The sequence below is a fragment of the Dromiciops gliroides genome, chromosome 3, assembly GCF_019393635.1.
Source record: "Dromiciops gliroides isolate mDroGli1 chromosome 3, mDroGli1.pri, whole genome shotgun sequence".
Lineage (NCBI taxonomy): Eukaryota > Metazoa > Chordata > Mammalia > Microbiotheria > Microbiotheriidae > Dromiciops > Dromiciops gliroides.
In genome coordinates, this window is record NC_057863.1 from 388590118 (window position 1) to 388613772 (window position 23655).

At 35.8% G+C, this 23655-nt stretch overlaps 1 protein-coding gene across 1 annotated transcript in view; it reads left to right on the plus strand.

The window, feature by feature from the left end:
- The window catches only part of PTPN4 (protein tyrosine phosphatase non-receptor type 4), a 225434-nt gene that overhangs the window by 104681 nt on the left and 97098 nt on the right, over positions 1-23655 (plus strand). Inside the window, 3 exon segments of the mRNA XM_043998589.1 lie at positions 19709-19753; positions 22004-22056; positions 22470-22590. Of these exon segments, the coding sequence (XP_043854524.1) occupies positions 19709-19753; positions 22004-22056; positions 22470-22590 (219 nt within the window).

The following is a 23655-nucleotide window of genomic DNA, read 5'->3' on the forward strand; positions in this document are numbered from 1 at the left end:
CTTAGAGTCCAAACTGTGGCAGATCCTGCCAAGTTTTTACACTGGATCAGTAAGGATAGTTCTCAGTCATATCACAGCTATCCTAAGTATTAAAGTATGTCTATTGAGATATTTAAACTTCTATAACAGTAGAGAATAAGACAAAGAAGAAAATAACACATTTACTCTTTACTGTTTTCTTTAGTCCTTTGGAAGAGTGAGGGCTCTGATATCAGGAACTATGATATCAGTGATTTAGAGAAATCCATGTCAGGAAACACTTTTTATCACTGAAAATTGGCACTTGTACTGCATTTCATAGTCATAGGTCTTTGGTGGACTTATATATTGAGGAAATTGCCCAGCTGGTATGTTTCAGAGGAAGGACTTGAAGACAAGTTTCTTGTTCTGAGACTGGCTCCCTTTCCAATACCATCACACCTCTTTATTAGTTACTGGGTAAAGTAGGGTTTTTCCCCCATTGGTGGACAGAAAGTGAGAACTATGTAAGTATGTTCTGTTTTTGTTATAATAGAAGGTAACTTAAAAATTATATTTTTAGTATTGAGTCATATGTTTTGTTAAAATTTCTTTAAATTTGTTTTATTGGGGCACTTTTGTAGCTGAAGATAAATGTATATGATAGCCTTGTTAAGAATTTAATACATACCACAGGGAAAAATCCAACCCAGTGTTTGTTAAAACGAAGATAATTTAATTTTTTATTTTCCTCACATTAGTTCTGATAATTCAGATTTCTTCTTGAATAACTTAATTGTCAGAGAAATGCTTTTTTGGGGGACATATAGTTAGATTCAGTAACTCTCATTTAATTTTTTGCTCTAAATTGTTGACGTCATGGAACTATAGAAGCTTAAGAGTTAGAAGACATCTTGGGAAGTTATGTAGTTTAAAATTCCAGCTTTTTAAGGTACCTTGAGGTCATTTAGTCTCCATTTGATCAATATACCATGATAGAGAATGAAGAAATTTTTCTGTATACTATCAACTTTATTTGTTAAAAATGATTGCAATTTTTTGGTATGGGGAGTTAAAAGTCAGGAATCTTCTTTTAGTAGCACAGATTGGCAACTCTTCTAGCAGATTCTTAGACTTGCCTGGGGAGTGGGGCCCTAAAGGGATAAATGACTTGGCATTTACATGCCAATATATAGGAATCAAGACTTGAAACCAAGTCTTCTTGAGTATAAGACTGGCTCTGAATCCAGTATTGTTCTTGATTCCAAGACTAGCTCTGTCTGTAGAAAATTCTTACCTTCTAACTTAATCCACTGTATCTAGTTCTGTACTCTGGAGCCACAAAGAATATTTTACTCTTTATTCTGTATGACAGCTCTTTAAATATTTGAAGGCACCTGCCATGTTTTTTCTAAATTTTCTGTTTTCCGGGCTAACCATGTCTAATTCCTTCAACTGTTTCTCTTATGATTTCACCACTCTTATTTGGATGTGTTCCAGCTTAAAATGTCTGTCTTAAACTGTACTCTGATCAATGTCAGTAAAATACTATAAAAGTTAAAAGACATATTCCAGTTCTCCATTAACAGCATTAGAGGAGTATTTGTGTTGAGAATTATCTATTGTGGTAAAGCAAAATGTTATCAGTGGGGTATTTTTAATAATATATTGCCAGTCATACTGAAGATTATGTTCTAATGAAGAAGAATGAAGTAGGCCTGTCACTGCTATCATTCTGCTATAATTTTCTGTTTGTTTGCAGGGCAATGAGGGTTAAGTGACTTGCCCAAGGTCACACAGCTAGTAAGTATCAAGTGTCTGAGGTCAGATTTGAACTCAGGCCCTCCTGAATCCAGGGCCGGTGTTTTTTCCACTGCACCACCTAGCTGCCCTCTGCTATAATTTTCTAATGTTCTTCCACTCATGTGTCCCACTCCTCCAAATTTTAGTGATATCTGTGGTATTATATACCTCCTTACATTAGAATTGAAAGTGTGTTTCTTGAAAGTCTGCACATTGACTTAGAGACAGCTGAGATCTTTCCAATTATTTTGCATGTGAATCACTGGCTACCTTTTTTTCTTTACCATAATGGATAGCAACATGGCAACCTGCAAAGAAAAATAGCTTTTAATTTAGATGACCAGGGTTTGAATCCTATCTCTGTCATTTACTACCAAATTCACTACCCTTCTGTGTTGTTTTTTTTTTAATATCTAAAATGAAGGACTTGGACAAATTAATCTCTAAAGTGTTCTTTTTTAAACCTATAACTTTACATGTAAATGGATTAACCAATTTAACCATTTAGCTAATAATGAAAGAGGGCAGCACATTGAATAATAAAATGAATCTGTTGCTTATAGGAAGCATTCTTGATGGGAATGAAGATATTTACTATGCATTAAGTGATTTTTTAAAAAGCAGGAGTTGCAAATATGCTGTCTCACCAAGAAAAAACAAACATTAAAATGAAAAAGAAATGAACAAGGAAACTATATTATGCTGAAAGAAATCATAGACCAAAAAAAAGATCAAAACTAATATGCCGGGGGGCGGCTAGGTGGTGCAGTGGATAAAGCACCGGCCCTGGATTGAGGAGTTCCTGAGTTCAAATCCAGCCTCAGACACTTGACACTTACTAGCTGTGTGACCTTGGGCAAGTCACTTAACCCCCATTGCCCTGCAAAAACAAAAAAAACAAAAAACAAAACAAAAAAAAAAACTAATATGCCTATGTGCTCCAAATGACTAAGCTCCCAGATTTATAGAAGAAATGTCTGAGCTACAAGAAGACACAGTAGTGACAGGAGACTTCAATATCCCTCTTTCAGTTTTGTATATGTCTCACAGAAAGATAAAAGGTAGAAATGTGGAATTGGACAAATTGCTACAGAAACTAGAGTTTAAAGTCTTATGGTGTCTTTTTTAAATGGGACATCAAAAAACATAATGTCAGCACTATGTGGAACTTTTATAAAAATTGTCTATTTACTAGGGCACAATGATATTGCAAACAAATGTGAAAAGGCAGAAATAGTTAATACATCCTTTAAAGATCATAACACAATAAAAATAATTGATGAAGGGACCACAAACTAAAGATACAGACCTAAAGTCTAAATAATGAGTGGCTCAGCAAACAAATCTTAGGAACTATAATTACATAAAAGAAAATAATAATAATAATAAATCCAAAAATATCTGGGACTTCAGGGGACAGGGAGACAAGGAACTAAATAATCATTTTTTTAAATCAGAAAACGAACAAATGAAAAAACCTCTAAAATAAACACAAAAGAGGAAATATTAAAAATTAGAGAGGAAATTTGATATTAAAAAATCATCAAAGTGATCGATAAAACAGATGGTTCTTTGAAAAGATGAAATAAGAATAGTCAGAACGTATTATGCATACCTATATGCTAGCAAAACTTAGAACACCAAAGAAATAAAGGAATATCTTCAAAAATATAAATACTCAAACTGTCAGAAGGCCAGAGAGAGAGAGAGAACTCAATCTCAGAAAAGGAAATAAATCTACCAGTAAAGGACCTAGCAACAGACAAAAATCCTGGTACTAACAAATTCAGAGAATTCTATTAAAATTCTAAAGAACCTTTAGTGCCTATACTTCACAAATTATTCTCAAAAATTGGGAAAGTACCCTACCAGAATCCTTTTATGATATAGTCCTGATATTTAAACTATAGAAAGATTAAACACACAGAAAGAAAACTATAGTGCAATGTAATTAATGAACTTTGACTCAAATTTTAAAGCACTGCTGTCAAACCAACTTTATCTAACAAATCATTTCTTTTGACCAAGTGATATTTAAATCAGGGATGCAGGAATGGTTCTACATTAATATAACAATCAACTTAATCATATTAAAACCCAAAACATCCAAAATCACACAGTCTTCTCAGTAGACTCAGAAAAAGCCTTTGATGGTGCAACATTTTTATGCCAAAAGTCTTACAAAGTATAAGCATAGAGAAACTTTTTTATCATAAAAAGCATATAAAACCAAAAGCAAGCATGGTATGCAATGAGGATATACTAGAATATTTCCCAATAAATATGGGAGTAAAAAAAGGATGCTCGTTTTCCCCACTACAATTTGATAAAGATTTGGAAATGTTAGCAACATCAAAAAAAGCAAGAGAAAGAAATTATAGACATAAAGATATGTAAAAAGATAAAACTCTCCCTGTTTGTTGATGACATAATGGTTTTCTAGGAAAATCCTAGGGAATAAGCAAAGATTCTAATTGACAATAGCTTTAGCTTAGTTGCAGAGAATAAAATAAATCCTCTACAATCACTGGCATTTCTGTGTAATAATAACATAGCACAAGAGGCACCTATGGAAGTGGAAATCCCATTTCAAATAACTAAAATGCATAAAATAACTGGGATTCAACCTACAAAAGGACGCAAGGCTCCTAAAGAAATAAAGAATTACGAATATCTGGAGGAATGTTGAGCACTCATGGCTAGGCTGTGCTAATATAATAAAAATGACAATATTACCAAAATTAACTTATACTTTTAATGCTATGTGTGGGGACCAATTTTTAATTGGGGAATGTTAGCTAAGCGGCTTGCTGCAATATTGGGGCAAGGAAGGAGACTGGCAGCCTCCCTCAAAACAGAGCAGGATTTATTTAACAAGAATGAACTTAAAAAAAAAAAAAACAAACAGGATCAGTAGGATCAAGGGAAAGGAAATAAAATGGGGAAAGGGAAATTGTACAACCTGAATAACATCACCACCCAGGAATCAGCTGAGAATACACAGCAGCATCCTGTCGCCTTCCAGCTTCCAGCTAGAATGGTGAATCTCCTCCCCCCTTCTTCCCAGCAGACCCCCAGACAGCCCCCAGCCAATTGGCTGACTGCTCTGACAGTCACATGACTGCACTCACTAGGCTTCCAATCTTTATAATTTTGCCAGGCCCATGTAGGCATCTGCAAGTGGTGATGACATGAGGTGCCAGCACCATGGTGATGGCTACAACCAGTGGGTGGAGCACCGTGCCGTTTGCAGAGCCCCAGTGGCCAGTGTGCGTGCTGAGGTTTTTTAAAAAAATTTCCAGGAGATTAAAACCATACCTACCTGATGGCGGAGGAAAGGAGTGAGCTCCCGAACTCATGACACGATTGCTCCAAAAAACATCCAAATAACTCCATAGAAAAATGCCCAGAGCAGCAAAACTCACAGAAGAATGTACTGAAATCATCTTCTAACCAAGAACAGCTTGGAAGGTCAGAAGGAGGGAGCTGCTGTGCTAATACAGGAGTTGAGCCCAACCCCACAGTCACCCTGACACAGATCCAGTCCCAGGAAGGCTTCACCAGAGAAGGAGACCCCCAGAGCCTCTGAATCAGCTGAAGCGCCAGTGTTGTCTGGAACTAAGCTCACAGTCTGGTGCATGGGCTGAGCCCTGGGCAGGGGAGAAACGACAGGGGTCTATGCTGGTGCTAAGGCAGAACTTGGATTTTATACCCCTGCTGAGAACCAGGAGGCAGGCTAGAGTAGCAGTGGCCCAGGTGGGGGAGGGGCACAGGCTTGTCAGAGCTAACAACCACAACACACAAAGCTGGTTGATTGGCAAGTTGGTCTGGGGTCATCTAAGGACCAGGGAACAGGCGGGGCAGGGGAAGAACCTGATTCTCCTTAAATCATACCACCTGGGACTTCTTAAGCTTGGGATACTGCAGCCTGGAAACAGTGCCCTACTTTAAGGAGCTAAAAGTCTAGTAAAGGAAAGGCAAGATGAGCCGACAGAGAAAAGTGAGGACCATAGAAAGTTTCTTCAGTAACAAGGAAGACCAAGGGGCACCCTCAGAGGAAGATGTCAACATCAGGGCCCCTATATCTAAAGCTTCCAAGAAAAATATGAATTGGTCTCAGGCCATAGAGGTGCTCAAAAAGGACTTTGAAGATAAAGTTAGAGAGGTAGAGGAAAAAATGGAAAGAGAAATGAGGGTGATGCAGGAAAGACATGAGAAAAAAGTCAACAGCTTGAAAAGTCAGATTGGCCAAATGGAAAAGGAGGTACAAAAGCTCTCTGATGAAAATAATTGCCTAAGAATGAGGATTGAACAAATGGAAGCCAGTGACTTTATGAGAAACCAAGACACAATAAAGCAAATCCAAATGAATAAAAAAATAGAGAGGGCAATGTGAAATATCTTCTAGGAAAAACTGCTGACCTGGAAAATAGGTCCAGGAGAGATAATTTGAAAATTATTGGTTTACCTGAAAACCATGATCAAAGAAAGACCTTAGACACCATCTTCTAAGAAATTATCAGGGAAAATTGCCCTGAAATTCTAGAAGAAGAAGCTAAAATAGAAATTGGAAGAGTCCACTGATTACCTCCAGAAAGAGATCCCAAAAGGAAAACTCCTAGGAATATTATAGTCAAATTCCAGAACTCTCATGTCAAGGAGAAAATATTGCAAGCTGCCAAAAAGAATGTGGAGCCCCAGTCAGGATAGCACAAGATCTAGCAGCTTCTACATTAAAGGACAGGAGGGCATGGAATATGATATTCCAAAGGGCAAAGGAAATGGGATTACAACCAAGAATCACCTACCCAGCAAAACTAAGCATAATCTTTCAGCGGAAAAAATGGGACTTTAATGAAAAAGAAGACTTTCAGATATTTATGATGAAAAGACCTGAACTAAATGGCAAATTTGACTTTCAAATACAAGACCCTAGAGAACCATAAAAAATTGGAGCTGGGGGGACATACCTGGGGCTGTACAGTGGGCAACTGTCTTGTGTCTGAGGCTGGGTTTTGGCTGGGATCCCCCTGGGTCCAGGGGTGATGCTTTGTCCACTGTGTCACTTAGCTAGGTGATGACATCTTTAGTATTAAATTGAGGAGTGAAGGGAATGCACTTGGGGGAGGGGGAAGGGCAGAGGTGAAATCCTACATGAAAGAAATAGGAAAAGGCTTATGGAGTGGGGGAAGAGATGGGAGAGGAGCAGGGCAGTAAATGAATTTTACACTCATCAGAAAAGGCTCAAAGACCTAAAACTCAGCAGAGCTGCCTCAAGGAGGGACTAACAGGCACACCCGACTGGGTGGAGTAATCTGTTTAATCTGGGCAGTAAATTATCATAACACTCACAGAATTGGCTCAAAGACCTCAATCTCATTAGAATTGGCTCAAGGAGGGAATAATGTACACGACTCAATTGGGTGGAGTAGTCTCTCTAACCCTGCAGGAAAGTAGGAGGGGAAGGGAATAAAAGAGAGGGGCAAAAGAAGGAAGGGCAGAGTGGGGGAGGGGACAGACAAAAGCAAATCTCCCTCCCCCCCCTTTTTTTTGGATATGTGATCTGGCAAGTGCTTCTTCCTTTTTTTTTATTCATTCATTTATTTTTTTAATTAATTTATTTTTTCCGTTACATGTAAAGATAGTTCTCAACTTTTGTTTATACAAGCTTTACAATTTCTGATTTTTCTCCCTCCCCCCTCCCCTAGACAGCAGGTAATCTGATATAGGTTTATACACACACACACACACTAACATTAATCCTATTTCTGCATTAGTCATGTTATAAGAGAAAAATTAGAGCAATTATGAAAAACCTCAAAATAGAAAAAACAACAGCACCAAAAACAAAAGAAATAGTATGGTTCATTCAGCATCTATACTCCACAGTTCTTTTTTTTTTTCTTGGATTTGGAGATCTTCTTCTATCATGAGTTCCCTGGAACTCTTCTGCACCATTGCATTGGCGAGAAGAATATAGTCCATCACAGTAGATCAGCACTCAATGTTGATGATACTGTGTACAATGTTCTTCTGGTTCTGCTCATCTCACTCATCATCAGCCCACGCAAGACCCTCCAGGTTTCTCTGAACTCCTGCTCATCGTTTCTTACAGCACAATAGTATTCCATTGTATTCCACAACTTGTCCAGCCATTCCCCAATTGATGGGCATCCCCATAACTTCCAATCCTTGCCACCACATACAGAGCAGCTATAAATATTTTTGTACATGTGGGTCCCTTTCCACCTTCCATGATCTCTTTGGGAAAAAGACCCAAAAGTGGTATTGCTGGGTCAAAGGGTGTGGAAAGCTTTATTGCCCTTTGGGCATAATTTCAAATTGCTCTCCAGAATGGTTGGATCAGTTCACAGCTCCACCAACAATGCATTAGTGTTGCAATTTTCCCACAGCTTCTCCAACATTTATTATTTTCCTTTTTTGTCATTTTAGCCAATCTGATAGGTGTCAGGTGGTACCTCAGAGTTGTTTTAATTTGCATCTCTCTAATCAATAGTGATTTAGAGCATTTTTTCGTATGGGAATAGATAGCTTTGGTTTCTTCATCAGAAAATGCCTGTTCATATCCTTTGACCATTTCTCAATTGGGGAATGACTTGGATTCTTATAAATTTGATTTAGTTCCCTATATATTTTAGAGATGAGGCCTTTATCAGAAGTACTGGCCACAAAAATTGTTTCCCAGAGAAGCAAATCCCTTTTGAAGAGTGATAGGATGAAAGAAGATGGATAATAGAATAAATATCATGGAGAAGGGAATAGGATGGAAGGGAAACAGTTAACAATAGTATTCAAGAAAAAGAGAAAAGGGGGAAAATTGTTTATAGCAAGTCTTGGTGGAGGCTAAGAATTGAGAATCAAGGGAATGTCCATCAATTGAGGAATGATGGAAAAAGCTGTGCTGTATGATTGTAGTGGAATGGTCTTGTGCTACAGGAAATGGCAAACAGGATGATCCCCCCAAAACCTGGAAAGACTAATGAACATCATTGTATAGTGAAGTGAGCAGAGCTGGGAGGACATTGTATGTAGTGACAGCAGTATTGTTCAGTGAGTAATTGTGAATGACTTAACTACTCTCAGCAGTGCAATGATCCAAGACAATCCCAAGGAACTAATGAGGAAGCTTACTATGCACCCCTATAGAAAGAATTGATAAAAAGAACGCTTGTGGATTGTACATATATAACCTGATTGTGACCTTGTGGAGGGGGGAGGAAAGGGAGGGTGGGAGGGAGAAAAATTTGGAACTCTAAATCTTATGAAAATGAATGTTGAAAACTACCCTTACATGTAACTGGAAAATAAAATAAATGTTTGTTGCTGGGGAAAAACAAAAATTCTAGCCAAAAGATGGGGTCAGGGGCAGCTAGATGGCCCAGTCGATAGAGCACTGGCCCTGGATTCAGGAGTACCTGAGTTCAAATCCTACCTCAGACACTTAACACTCACTAGCTGTGTGACCCTGGGCAAGTCACTTAACCCCAATTGCCTCACTAAAAAAATAATAATAATGATAATAATGGGGTCATAAAAATCTCAAATAACAATTAATTCTTTACATATGCCAAGCAAATTGCCAGAACTCGATAATAAATAAATTCATTTGGAAGCGAAAAAAAGATCTACAATATCAAGGGAAATGATGAAAAGAAGTAGGGACAAAGGAGGAATAGCACTTCCAGTCCTCAAATAATATTACAAAGCAGCAGTCATCAAATCCATCCAGTATTATTTAAAGATTAGAGAGTGATCAATGCAATAGACTAGACATGGGAGATTCAGAAACTGTAGAACTCAATTGCCTAGTGTTTGATAAAAGGGAAAACATAATTACTTAAGTGGGAAAAAAACTATTTGTTAAAAAAGTTGGGAAAACTGGAAAATATAGTCTGGCAGAAATCAGATTTATGTCAACACCGTGTATCACACTCCATAATATATTCGAAATGGATGTGTGACCTTAATATTGAGATTAAATTTATTCTGTATTATTTTTATTTGATTCTGTATCATTTTTTGTTGATTCTATTTACAGTTCATTGATTTTATCCTATAACTCCCTAAATAGTTTTGTTCTTTGTGAACTTAATGCAGAAATTCAGCTTGCCTGTGAGATAAATTTAGAAAGTCAGTTCTCTTGTTAAGTTCTGTTCTGCCTTGAGGAAATCTGTTGTCCTCAGGGGATGCGGGTAAAAACAAGGAAACTGGTCTAGTATCTTTTTGCCACCTAGCTATCCTTCAAGGATGTCTGGTTTACTACCCAAAGAAATCTGGCCCTGTATCTTGTAACCTTGCAGGAGGATTCAACAATGAGTATTTCTCAGCCACAGATGGTGGGGAGCAGGGGGGTGTTCTTTATTTTTTTTTTCGGGGGGGGGGGGTGTTCTTAATCACCTATCCTATCCTGTACTTTGTTCTAACTTTACAAAAATGAATTGTTTTCATCTTGGAGTCTTTGGAATAATTTTAGGCAAGTCATTGACCCCTTTAATAATCGGTTCATGCCCTTTTAGTAAACTGTTACCTTGATCAGAGAGAATTGCCTCAATCTACCTTTGTTGAATTTCACTTGTGACAATATCAAAGATTATATTATAGAAAATTGAGAAGAAAAATGCCATACAGCTGTGGGCAAGTAATATATTCTTTTTTGTGGATGGGGTGGGCAATGAGGGTTAAGTGACTTGCCCAGGGTCACACAGCTAGCAAGTGTCAAGTGTCTGAGACTGGATTTGAACTCAGGTCCTTCTGAATCCAGGTCCAGTTCTTTATCCACTGTGCCACCTAGCTGCCCCAAGTAATATATTCTTAACCATACACGAGAGAGAGGCAATTGCCAAATACAAAATAGATCACTTCAATTACTTGAAACTGAAAAGCTTCTGCAAAGACAAAATCCTTCTAGAATAAGAAGGAAGGTGGTCAATAGGGGGAAAAATTATTTTATCAGATTTCTCTGATTAGAGTTTGATAAGCTTCTCTGGTAAGGGTTTGATATAGCTATATGTGTATATGTATACATGTATGTATATGAGATTAATAACCATCCTCTAATAGATGAATAATAATATAAAGTCCTCAGAAGAATTGCTGATATTCACAACTCAATGAATGAGTGTTCCAAATCACTAATAGAAGAGGAATAAAAATTTAGAAAGCCTTGAGTTTTCATTTCACTCTCTGCAAATTGAGAAAGATGACAAAAAATGGCAAGTCAGTGTTGGAGTGGTTATGAAATGATAGACACACTAATACATTATTGGTGTAGCTGTGAAATGTTCCAACCATTTTCGAAAGTGTTTTGGAGTTTTGCAAATAAAGTGACTAAAATTTCCATCCCTTATGAACCAGAGACTTATAGGAAACCACCCCCAAAAAGAAAGTATTCATATACTCCAAAATATTTATAGGATAATTTTTTGTGATAGCTAAGAATAAACAAGTGAGCCACCTATGGTGCAGTGGGAATTAGTAAAACTCATTCCTGAATTAAAATCTGGCCTTGGGCACTTACTGGCAGAGTGACCCTGGGTAAGTTATTTAACCCTGTTTACCTCAGTTTTCTCATCTGTCAAATAAACTGGAGCGGGAAATGATAAACCAGTCTAATTTCTTTTCCAATAAAACCCCAAATTCAGTCATGAAAAGTTAGACATAACTGAAATAACTAAACAATAAAGTATTAAAAAAGTAAATGCCGGGGGTGGCTAGGTGGCGCAGTGGATAAAGCTCCGGCCCTGGATTCAGGGGTACCTGAGTTCAAATCCGGCCTCAGACACTTGACACTTACCAGCTATGTGACCCTGGGCAAGTCACTTAACCCCCATTGCCCTGCAAAAAAAAAAAAAAATTAAATGCTCATCAGTTGGGGAATGACTTATCAAATTATGTTACATGAACGTAATAGAATATTAGTGAACTATAAGAAATTTTCCCTGTGGTGGATACATAAAATAAAGGGAAGATCTATATGAACTAATGCAAAGTGAAGTAAGCAGAGCCAAGAAAACAATATACATAGTAACTACAACAATGTAAATAAATAGAAAGAACAACTACACACCAAAAAAATCAAAAGTAAATGTGAAAAAATTTGAAAGATCAAGCAGTACTTGAATGAAAACTTATGAGAAAACAGTCCTAACCTTTCTTGGAGGTGGGAACTCCATATGTGTTAAACATTTCACAATTTTGGGCTTTTTCAGTGTATTGATCATCTGTGCTGATTTTTCTCCCACTATAAAAATTATTGTTTATTATATGGGATGATTCTATGGGAGGGATAGGAGAATGGATATCTGGATGCTGTAAGAAAAATAAGCAAACCAACCTCATCTTGTATGAAGAGGATACAAATATAGCCTTGTGTAGAAGCCTTTAGGGAGACATACAATTTAACATAAAAATTATTAGCATCATACGGCTTAAGATCTTGCTTTCAACAAGTTAGAACAGAAAAAAAGAATATTTCTTTGATCTATATAAAGTTCATAATATTTCTTTTCTTGCCATTTCTAAGTAAATCTCATCTATATCCAAAATAAAGGTTGGTTACACTACTAGAAGATAAATTTTAAAATACCTAAGAAATGTTTCTCAGCTTTTTTATTATCAGTGAGAATAATCTGTTAAAAATAGACAAAGCACCTGAGTTATATGGATATTAGAGGGAGCTCTTTGTTTACCAGAAGCAGAATAGCTGATAAATTCTTAGCTTCTTTTAATGATCAATTTATCCTTCAAAATATGGTGCTAGGCAATGAGGTGAACTGCTACCTGGAACTTAAATTCCAACAAGAAGAGACCTAAATGCAAGGAATATAATAGCTTCAAAGCTGTTCTTATGATTGAATTGTCATATGGAAGGAGCATTAGATACATTCTGCTTTTCTGAGAAGGCAGAAGTAGGAACAGCAGATAAGATTTCTGTTTTATCCAGTTTAAGTTGCTACATGAAATTTAACAAAATGATAACAAAATTCTATAAATTGTTTTATCAACAGATATTTCATTGATGTTCTAACCAAGCCCTACACACAAGTCTTCCCTTGTAACAAAGATGTATTGGATAGGATAGGATAGGATAGGATAGGATAGGATAGGATAGGATAGGATAGGATAGGATAGGATAGGATAGGATAGGATAGGATAGGATAGGATAGGATAAATCAATACATTGGCTATGTTGCCATATCTGAGATGCACATTTCATTCTAAATCTGTAGTCTTATCACCTGTCTACAAATGATTAGTCATCACTATATTATATCATTAGTATTTTTGGTGGTCTTTATTGTTTTTTGCCTTGGCTAGAATTTTGAAATCTTTCAAAGCTATTTTCCCTCGCATTTTTATTGTCATGGTTTTAATTCTGTATCATTTTGTGCAGATCTTCCCTTGTTTTCTGTCCTACTCATGGTTTCTTATTGTCTTACTAACATTCCATTAATGGGGCTTGGCACACCCAATCCCTGGCCTTTTTTGGGTACAATCAGGTTGTTAGGGATAGTTTATATGTTCATTGCATTTATAAATATAAAAACCATTCTTAACTAACAGTTATAATATGCAGTCTGTAGTTTGTCCCTGCAGTACATTCACATACCACAATTCTTTGATCTCCTTCCCAGCTGATGGACTTTAGTCCCGTTTTCTTGCTACAATAGAAAGAGCTGTTGTAAACATTATTTTATACATGAATCCTTTCTGTACTTGACCTCCATGGGGCATGTGTATTAGTATTTTTGGGTCGGAGGATATATACAGTTGAATGACTTATGGGGTATAGTTTCAAATATTGTACAAAATAGTTCACAGCCACATCAGTTATGTTTTTGTGTCCTTTTTCTCTTACAACTCCTCCAGCAATTACTGCTTTCTGCTTTTGTAATGTGAAGTGGAACTTCGGTTGTTTTCATTTTAATTTCTCTTAATGATTTCGAACATTTTATCATATGTTTGCCTTCATTCTAGAACTTTTTCCTTTGCCTGCTTGTGTAGTGGGGAATGGCTCTTTTTCTTAACATATTTATATCAATTCTTTGTTTATCTTCTACAGTTAGACCTTTTCCTAAGAAATTCGCTAAGAATGTTTTTCCAAATAATTGTTTTACCTCTCATTTTAATGTTATTTATTTTGCATATACACAGGCTTTTCAGTTTTATTTAATCAAAACTGTCCATTTTTATCTTCTTATGAGCACCTCATTTCCTTATTTTAGGCAAGAATTCACATATGTAGTCATTGAAGATATTTTCTTTTCTAATTTGTTTATGGCCCTTTTTATTTAGATCATGTATCCAACTGGAGTTTTTGTGGCATATAGTGTGCAATGTTAGTCTGACTGCTTTTCAAACTTAGTGCTTTTTATCAAATAGGAAGCCCTTGCTCCAAGAGTTGGTGTCCTTGGGTTTATCAAATATAATATGCTAATAATATGTTTGATCATTTCTAGGTTTTGTTTATCTATTTTAGTCTATTCATCAACTTTTTGAATAGTTTTGTTGAAAATGTCAAATGTGGAAAATTTTATGAAAATTGCTTATTGACATAGCTTGAGAAATGGTAATACTACCCTCCATTCCTATTTTTTCCTTCATTATTCCCTTTGCTATTCTTGACCTTTTGATGCTACAGATAAATTTTGTTACCTTTTTATCTAGTTTGACAAACTAACTCTTTGGTAGTTTGATTGCCGTGGCAGTAAAGCAGTAAATTAATTTAAGCACTCTTGTTATTTTAATTATATTGACTCAGTTTCCCAGTAGATAAGCAAATGATCAGAGGATAGGAATAGGGAGTCATCAAAGAAAGAAAATCAAGCTGTCAACAGCTCTGTGGAAAAAATTTACCAAATCTTTAATAGAGAAATGCAAATTGAACATCTTTAAGGAGATCCTTGACAAAGATGACATGTAAAAGAAAGTGAAAAATTTTGGAAAAGTTATTGGACATGAGGTAACTTAGGTGCAGCTATAAATTGTGATCATTCTAGAAAGTCACTTGGAAATATTCCTTCAAAGTTGTGACCACCCAGTGAAATTGATAGTAAGCATATGCCAAAAAAGACATCAAAGAAAGACAAAAAGGAATGGTCGAACAAAATTTTTATTTATATATATATATATATATATATATATATATATATATATATATGCACATACATATACATACACATACATATGTTATGAAATCTCATTGAATAAGAAAATATTAAACAAAAAATAGTTTCAGACAACCATTACGGAGCAAAGTATGCAGGACCAGAATTTATACAATAACAGTAACATTGGAAAGAGAAGCAGCTTTTAAATACTTAAGAATTCTAAGTTTTTAAAAACTGTTTCTCTTTCCATTGTTTCTGTAATTGTATAAATTCTTCTGGTTCTGCTTGACCAGCAACAGTTCTAGAGGACTGGTGATGAAATATGCTGCCTACCTCCTAATAGAAGTGATGAATTCAAAATTCAAAATGAGACATACCATTGTAGGACATGGCCAGTGCAATAATTTGTTTTATTTTACTATTCATGTGTGTTATAAAGATTTTCTTTTAAATGGGAGGGAGAATAGATGGGAGAGAGAAGATAGTAATAGGGTTAATAGAAAGGTCAAAAAGCATTACAGAGAACCAGGATGACCTTACAAGTTAAATGTAGAATTTATTGTGTGCTTAGAAATACCCCTAGATAAATGGGATTCAGTTTCATGTATAATGTTCCCTTTATGATATATTTAGAATGAAAAGAAATGAAAATTAAATGTTTTATTAGCTAGGCCAAACCATAAAGAATTAATATTTTTAAAAATTATTTAAGACTTTTATTTTTGTAAAGAGTATTTTGTCATTAATGTCATATAAGTCCTGAGTATATGTTGGTAAGAGGACTCACCAGATCATGTATATAAGATCAAGGCAAAGTCTTGTCCATTGTCCTTAATGTTAGTTCCTAAAATCCTTGATGTGGCAATAAGATAAGGATAGTAAGTAGAAGGAATACATATAGACAAGGAAGAGATAAAATCACTACTACTTGCAGATGATTTTATTGTTTATTTAAAGGATCCTAAAAAAAAACCAACAACAACAACAAAAAAGGATCCTTAAGATTCAACTAAAAATTAATTTAGAGAAATAATACCTTCTGGTAAAATAGTAGGATATAAAATAAACCCATAAAAATTAACCGCATTTCTGTATATTATTAACAAAATTCCAACAGGAAGAGAGAAAGAAAATTCCATTCAAAATAACTATAGTTTATCATGAAAATCTTGTACCAAGTACTTGGTTACCTCGTTTGATACTGCTACTTAAATTTTCTGGCAATTTTTCATCTAGTTCAGACTTAGGATGTTGATTCTCCAGTGACTTACACATGTAACAAAAGCTGCTACTAGGCTTCTGACAGACATTACTTAGTGTATCTTAACTTTCAGTTTCTATAGAATGAGAATTGTACCACCATCATTACATTCCCATATGACTGAGCCTAGTGGCGATAATAGGATTTCTAGCAGGAGAGATATGCCTCAGGAGGGAAAATACTTGACCGCTTCCTATCTAGTAACGGATGGTTCTGATTGATACCATTAAAATAAGGATTTTCATAGAAGTGATAATTCTAGATATCATATAATTTCTTTTTTGTCCCTTTAGTAGAATAAGGCTTTTTACACAGTAGATGCTCATTAAATACTAATTGACTAGATCTTGTCAAAAACTGCTACATGGGATTGTGATGTGGTTTAGCAATTTGTGGTAGTCTTAAACCTGAAATAGTTTTATATTTGCCTTTTCATTATTACTTTGAGTTTTAAAAGGTCTTTTTCAGAATTCCCTTTTTCTTGATTCACTGTATAGTATTGACCATGCTGAGAAAAACTAATAAGTACATTTCACTTTTCTGGGTGTAGACCTGTGATTTCATCAGTATGAGAACTTTTAATGTGAAAACTCCCTCTACCTTATGTACATCCTCAGTTAGTTTGTTAAATTAGTCTTAGAGTATTGCCTTAACATATCCATGAAGGTGGCATAATGGATATAGAGCACTGGGCTTGGAATCAGGAAGACTCACCTTCACAAGGATGTACACAAGGCAGAGGGAGTTTTCACATTAAAAGTTTTCATACTGATGAAATCACAGGTCTAGACCCAGAAAAATGAAATGTACTTACTAGTTTTTCTCAGCATGGTCAATAATATACCCTGTTTGCTTTAGTTCCTCTTTTGTAAAATGACCTGGAAAAGGAAATGGCAAACCACTCTAGTATCTTTGCCAAGAAAATTCCTAATGGGGATCATGGAGAGTCTGACACTACTTTAAAAAAAAAAAAAGACTTAACAACAATACATTCACAGACTTGGGTTACATTTTCTCCTAACTGTAAGGACCCCAGCCACAGTGACACATTGTCTCAAACTCACATACAGATAGAACATTTTACTAGGGTTTTTCAGGGGTGTAGATGAACGCTCCTCAATTGACTCTCACTAAGAATATCTGTGTTTAGTTCTCAATTGACTCTCACTAAGAACATCTGTGTTTAGTTCTGGAGAAAAGTTTGGCCTGATAAAAAGCAAAATGGAATGAGGAAATGGATAATTTTTGTACAATTAAACCTTAGTTGAGGAATTAAAATTTAAAATATCAGACAGTTTTCCTACAAAGATGTTCTATTTATTACCATTTTTATTACATAGTATTTATTTATTACTATTACTGAAGATCTTTAATTATTTTAATAATTTATAATAAACAAGAATATATAGATATAATACAAAAATAATTATAAAATTACAATTTATAATGGATAATCGTAATAATAGAATAATCTTAGATTATTTATATATTTATTATTATCATGGAAGATCTTAAACACTCTGATATCACAATTACCTGTTTTGGAAATTAGAATGATGTCACAGAGGACCAGCTCTTCTCTAGCAGAATAGAATTGTCAACTCTCCCATATCCAACCTCTCTTTTCCATTCACATAGCTCCTTTCCCCTTCTTTCAGTTTCTTATCACATCTCTACTAAGTTGTCACAACAGACTCCTAATGAGTGCCCCTACCTTGTCACTTCCCACTCTAAGTAACCCTACACACTGCTACCGAAGAGATTTTTACCCATCTGACCACGGGACTCTCCTACTTAGCCAATCTCAGTGGCTTTCTGTTGCGCATAAGATAAAATATAAGCTTCTGTGCTTAGCTCTTACGGCCCTCTTTTTTGTGGAGAAGGAATGGTGCCAATTCTCTAACTTTCTCATGATAATGACGATCTACTTCTCTCTTGCTTTGTATGGTATTCCCTGAATCCTGTACCAAGAAGCCATTAACCCCCATGTCAGTTATCCCCACGATTTTCCCTATTGGTTACACTCAGTTGTATAATGGAATATGAGAGTCAAAATTGGATATATGGATCATTAATCTCCCCCTTTTATACTTTCCCTTTTATGTGTGTGTGTATATATGTATGTATGTATATGTACGTGTACACACACACACACACACACACACACAGCCAATAAGAAAAGGAGCCTCTGAGCTTTAGTTCATAAAGGAACAGGTTTTATTGCTTGGGAATTAATTAGACCACAAAGGTGAAACCAATTAGGGAAATGAGGAAGTAGAAATACAGATGAATAGTCTGAGCTCTAAACTTAGTCTATGAGATCCCAGAGATTAAGCTAGTTCAAAGGAATTTAGGATTTTCCTTCATAAAACTCACCAAATCCCAAACTGCTCGCCAGGCCGAGAACCAGCGTACCCAAGACCGAACACCAAACAGGTGCTTCCAAACTCCCCTCTGTAATGATTGGAATGACGCCACCTACTGGAGACTTGCTGTGGAGAGCTCCACCATGAGGAAAATGCCTCAGAGGCATTGTGGCTTTTCCTTGGCGTCAGGAAATGACGCTTGCTCATGGGTGCTGTCTATCAAGTCTACCAGCCAATCAACTGGAGGAGCCTCCTATGGTCTGGGAGGAGACAGGAAGGAGGAAAGGGAGCCTGCGCAGAGAGCGCGAGCCCTTTTTGGCTTCTGGACTTGATGGTGGTGGCGGCAGAGGACTTCACAGGAGATTTGAGGAAAGATAGGAATGCCAGACTGTTAGAATTCTGTTCTCAATCTTTTTCTTTCTATTTTCCAATAAACCCTTAAAAACCTAAACTCGTTTTATCAGTGATTTTTAGTCAGTTTCCCCCAAACTGGGGGAACACATTAGAATCCACATTTAGAATCTTAAATTACACACCTCACCAGAGCGCCTCCAGAGACTCTTCTCTAGGCTGAAGCACTACCTTTTTTTTTAATGCTCCGCCCACCGGAAATTGCTTCCCTCCCACTGGAGCTGGTGTTTTTTTCCTCCCCAAAAGGGGAGGTCTTTCAAAAGCATGCACAGTCTCGGGGTGGTCCAGGTGTGGCCCCTCTCAAATGATTCAGCTAAAACTTTAGATATTAATCTTTACCACAAATAATTTTTACCACAGGAATTTGGTAGGAGTATTCTTCAGTGTACAAAGTTTTACTTTCCCAAAACTTCGTGGTCTGTCAGAATAAATTTCCTATGGTGGGGGCAACTAGGTGGTGTGATGGATAAAGCACTGACCCTAGATTCAGGAGGACCTGAGTTCAAATGCGGCCTCAGACACTTGACACTTACTAGCTGTGTGACCCTGGGCAAGTCACTTAACCCTCATTGCCCTGCCCCACCCCACCCCCCAAAAAATTCCTAGGGTTTCCCAATATAGTTTTAATGTTTTGTTAATTTATGTATGCAGATTTCAATGTATAAGGTGAAAAATCCATATGTTTGATTTTTATTTTAATTTGGTTGTTAGAATAAATGTACTTTCCTTTTTTCATTAATTTTATCTTAGTTTGTCATTTTTTCTTTTTCTTTTTAAAGATACCAGTATTTTTTGCAAATTAAACAAGACATTCTTACTGGAAGGTAAGCTATTTTTGCTGTTTAAATCCTGTGGTAAAATTATTTCTTATTTTCTGATTGGTTACATAAATATTCTCACATTTATAGTTTTGTGCTTAAAACTTTCAGAAAGAAAAATCTTGAATTTTATTTAATTCCTTTATTTAATAATAGCTGATGTTTATATAGCATTTTAAAGTTTGCAAAGTGATTATATGCATCATATCTCTGTCCAGATTCTCTCTAGTACTTTCTTCTCTTTACTTTTCATATTCTTTTTCATTGATGTCACCAGCTCCTATGGTTTTTAATAATTATCTATCTACAGATAACACATCTTTCTATACAGCCTTATTCTCTCTCTGTTGAATTCTAGTCCAGTGTCATCAACTTTCTATTAGACATGTTCAACTAGATGTTCCAGAATTTCCTCAAACTCAACATGTCCTAAACCAAACTCGTTCTTTTTTTCTCCAAAACCCATCCCCTCTATCAAACTTCCCTATTTTTTGAAGGCACCACCACACTCTTGCAGTGTACCAACTTTATAACCTGGTTACTGTCCTCAATCCCTCACTCTCTCATGCCACACATCCATTCAGTTACCAAATTTTAAGTTCTTCCTTGACCCCTTCTCTTTATTTACAGAACCACCACCCTAGGTTACACGCTTATCAACCATATCCTGTTTATTTCTGCAACCTTCTAATCAATTTTCCTGTCTCAAGTTTATCACCACTCTGTCTTCCATAAATCTACCAAAGTGATTTTCCTCAAATACTACATACGCATCTGACCATGTTAGCCCTCTACTCAATCAACTCTACTTGTTCTCTGAGATAGAATATAAACAATTCTGTTTGGCTGTTAAGGCCCTCCACAACCTGGCTCCACCTTATCTTTCTAATTTCCTTGTATATTATTCTCCTCATACTCTGTGGTCAAATCATAATGACTCTATCTCCCAAGCAATCCGTCTCTTATATCCTTGTCTCTGTGCTGACCATCTCCTATCCTTGGAATACATTCCTTGTTTACTACTATTTCCTAGAAGCCATCTCTTCTTTGAAGAATAATCTGTACAGTACTTTTTCTAATTTCGCCCCCAACTTCTAATGCCCTCCTAATTTGTATTTATTCTCTATATGTGTATATATGTGCGAAAGGATGGATGGATGGATGGATGGATGCTGTTTCCCCTGTTAGAATGTTAGAATTCTACTCCTTGAGAGTAGAAATTTTAGATCTTAATCTCTAGCACCTAACACTTTGCCAAGAACATAATAGGTGCTTGATAGACATTATTAATTGATTATTTGATCTTGTTTGACCTTCATAACAAAATTGTCAGGTAGGTACTATTCTTATCCCTATTTCACAGGCAAGGACACTGGGGATAAGCGATGTTAAGCATCTTGCCCAAGGTCATATAGCTATTAAGTGTCTGAAGCCAAAATCAAACCTGGACTTTACTAACTTCAGATCCAACTGTCTGGTCCACTATACCAGTATAAAAATGTTAGAACAAATAATGCACATGTTGCACTCTGACTGCCACAGAAAAAGCATTACCAAAATACAACCCAACTATAACATGATACTTTATTGAGTGCCTCCAGCTTATTTGATAAAATTCAAACCAGACTGATCTAAAGCTAGCCAATTGGCAGCCTTACGTACATAATAATTTGGTTATGGTCTTCAGTATTTTGCATTCAAAAAGAAATGAGGAAAGCACATATGGATTTTAGCAAAGAGCCTTAACAAAGTGTTCTTGTTTTGAGGGTAATGTAATGATTGGAATGACGCCACCTGCTGGAGACTTACTGTAGAAAAGCTCTGCCATGAGGTGAAGGTCTCTGAGGGCAAGACCGTGTGTCTTTTCTTTGGCATCAGGAAGTGACATTTGCTTGTGGGAGGAGGAAGGGGGAGCCTGGTCCTCTGACTCGCTCTCTTTTGTGTGGACTCTGGTGGAGAGCTAGGGCTAGGAATGCTCTTTCCCTTTAATAGATAGATGAATGTAGTTTTTTCTTTCTCTCTTTACCAAATTCTTATTCTCCTTAATAAATGCTTAAAAGTCTAACTCTTGCTAAAGCTTATAATTTATTGGCAACCACTCATTAGATATTTTACACAGACTAGCTAGAATTTTAGCCTTAACAGTAAAAATTAAATACTAAGTCACAAGGAATTTCAAGTTAGCATTTTGAAATATAAATAAAATACTCTAAGGCTTTTTAAAAGATTGTAATAAATATCTTCTCTCTCTATCAGATTGCCCTGCCCTTACAATACTGCTGCCCTTTTGGCCTCCTTTGCTATTCAGTGTAAGTATTATAGTTATACATTTACCTAACACTTCTCAGTCTCCCAAACTAGAAAATAATACGTAGTTATTGTGGGGGTTTTCCTGGTCTCATCTGTATTAGGTTGCCAATACTTTATTCATAGTAAGTACTTAATAGATGTTTTTCATTGATTCAATTTATATTCTTAGTGCCATAGAAAATCATTGCCCTATAGAAAACTAACAGATTTGAAAGTATGAAAACTAGTGAAGTATACCTTAAGATTAAGGTAAAATGTAATTTAAATGGCTTTAGACAGAAGTTGAAGAATGACACATACAGATTCCTGTTATTTGCTAAAGTGAAAATGTTTTTCTTCTAGAAAGTATGTTAATGTAGTTGTGTTGACCAAGAGATTCATCTCTAAATTATGAGCATTTTTCTTTTTTCAGCTGAATTGGGAGACTATGACCATTCAGAAAACTTGCCAGGCTACCTCTCTGATTATTCTTTCATCCCTGGTCAGCCTCAAGACTTTGAAAAAGAAATTGCTAAATTGCATCAGCAACATATGTAAGTTTTGAATTTGTACCTATTTAGTGAAGTCATAGTAATTTGAATCTTTTTAATTAAATGTAGTTATTTATGGTGCTACATAGATATTTAATTTTAAATCTATGGAGTTTGTACATATGTAAAATGCTATCTTTTAAAAGGAATACTAATAGGGATAAGACTCAATTTGCATAAAATTGAAACTAAATGCACAAAATAAATGCCAATAAAATAAGGGAAACAGTTAACTTTGGGGGGGGGGCAATTGGGGTTAAGTAACTTGCCCAGGGTCACACAACTAGTAAGTATTAAGTGTCTGAGGCTGGATTTGAACTCAGGTCCTCCAGGGCCAGTGCTCTATCCACTGCGCCACCTAGCTGCCCCCAACAGTTAACTTTTTAAAGAAGTATTTTTAACAGATTTCTGACAAAGATTGATAACTAAGATAGATAATTGATTCAACTGTATACCAAAAAAGCCATTCCCCATTAAAAAAAGATATGAATAAGCAAGCTTCCAAAAGGAAGAAATGTGAGATATCAAGAACCACACTGAAAAATGCTCCAAATCACTAATAATAAAGAAAATTATAAATTAAAACAACTGAGGTTACCTTCTATACTTATAAGATTGGCACAGATGGCCAAAAAAAATTGAAAGACAATTATGAGAGAGGCTGTGGGAGAACAGGCCTACCATTGCACTGTTGCTAGACCTGTGGATTGCTCCAAGCTTCTTGGAAAGCAATTTGAAACTTTATCTAAAATTACTCCAAGCTTTCTTTCTCTTTAATTTAGCAATATAGTTATTAGGCCTATTACCCCCCACATTTTTTTAAATGCAATATCATTTCCAAAATACCAGCTTTATTTTTTTGAGAGACATTTTATGCCAATTATGCCAATACATTAAATAGTCATTTCTAAAAGCTAAACAAATAAGGCTAATTGATTGATATCAGCTAATTAGCATGAGGGAAACACTCTGCACACCAACTTTATTTACCCCAAAATATTATTTTACCCAGTTTAAAGTTGCTTGTTTTTAAATAAATGCATCATTTACTTCAGATTTTTACATATA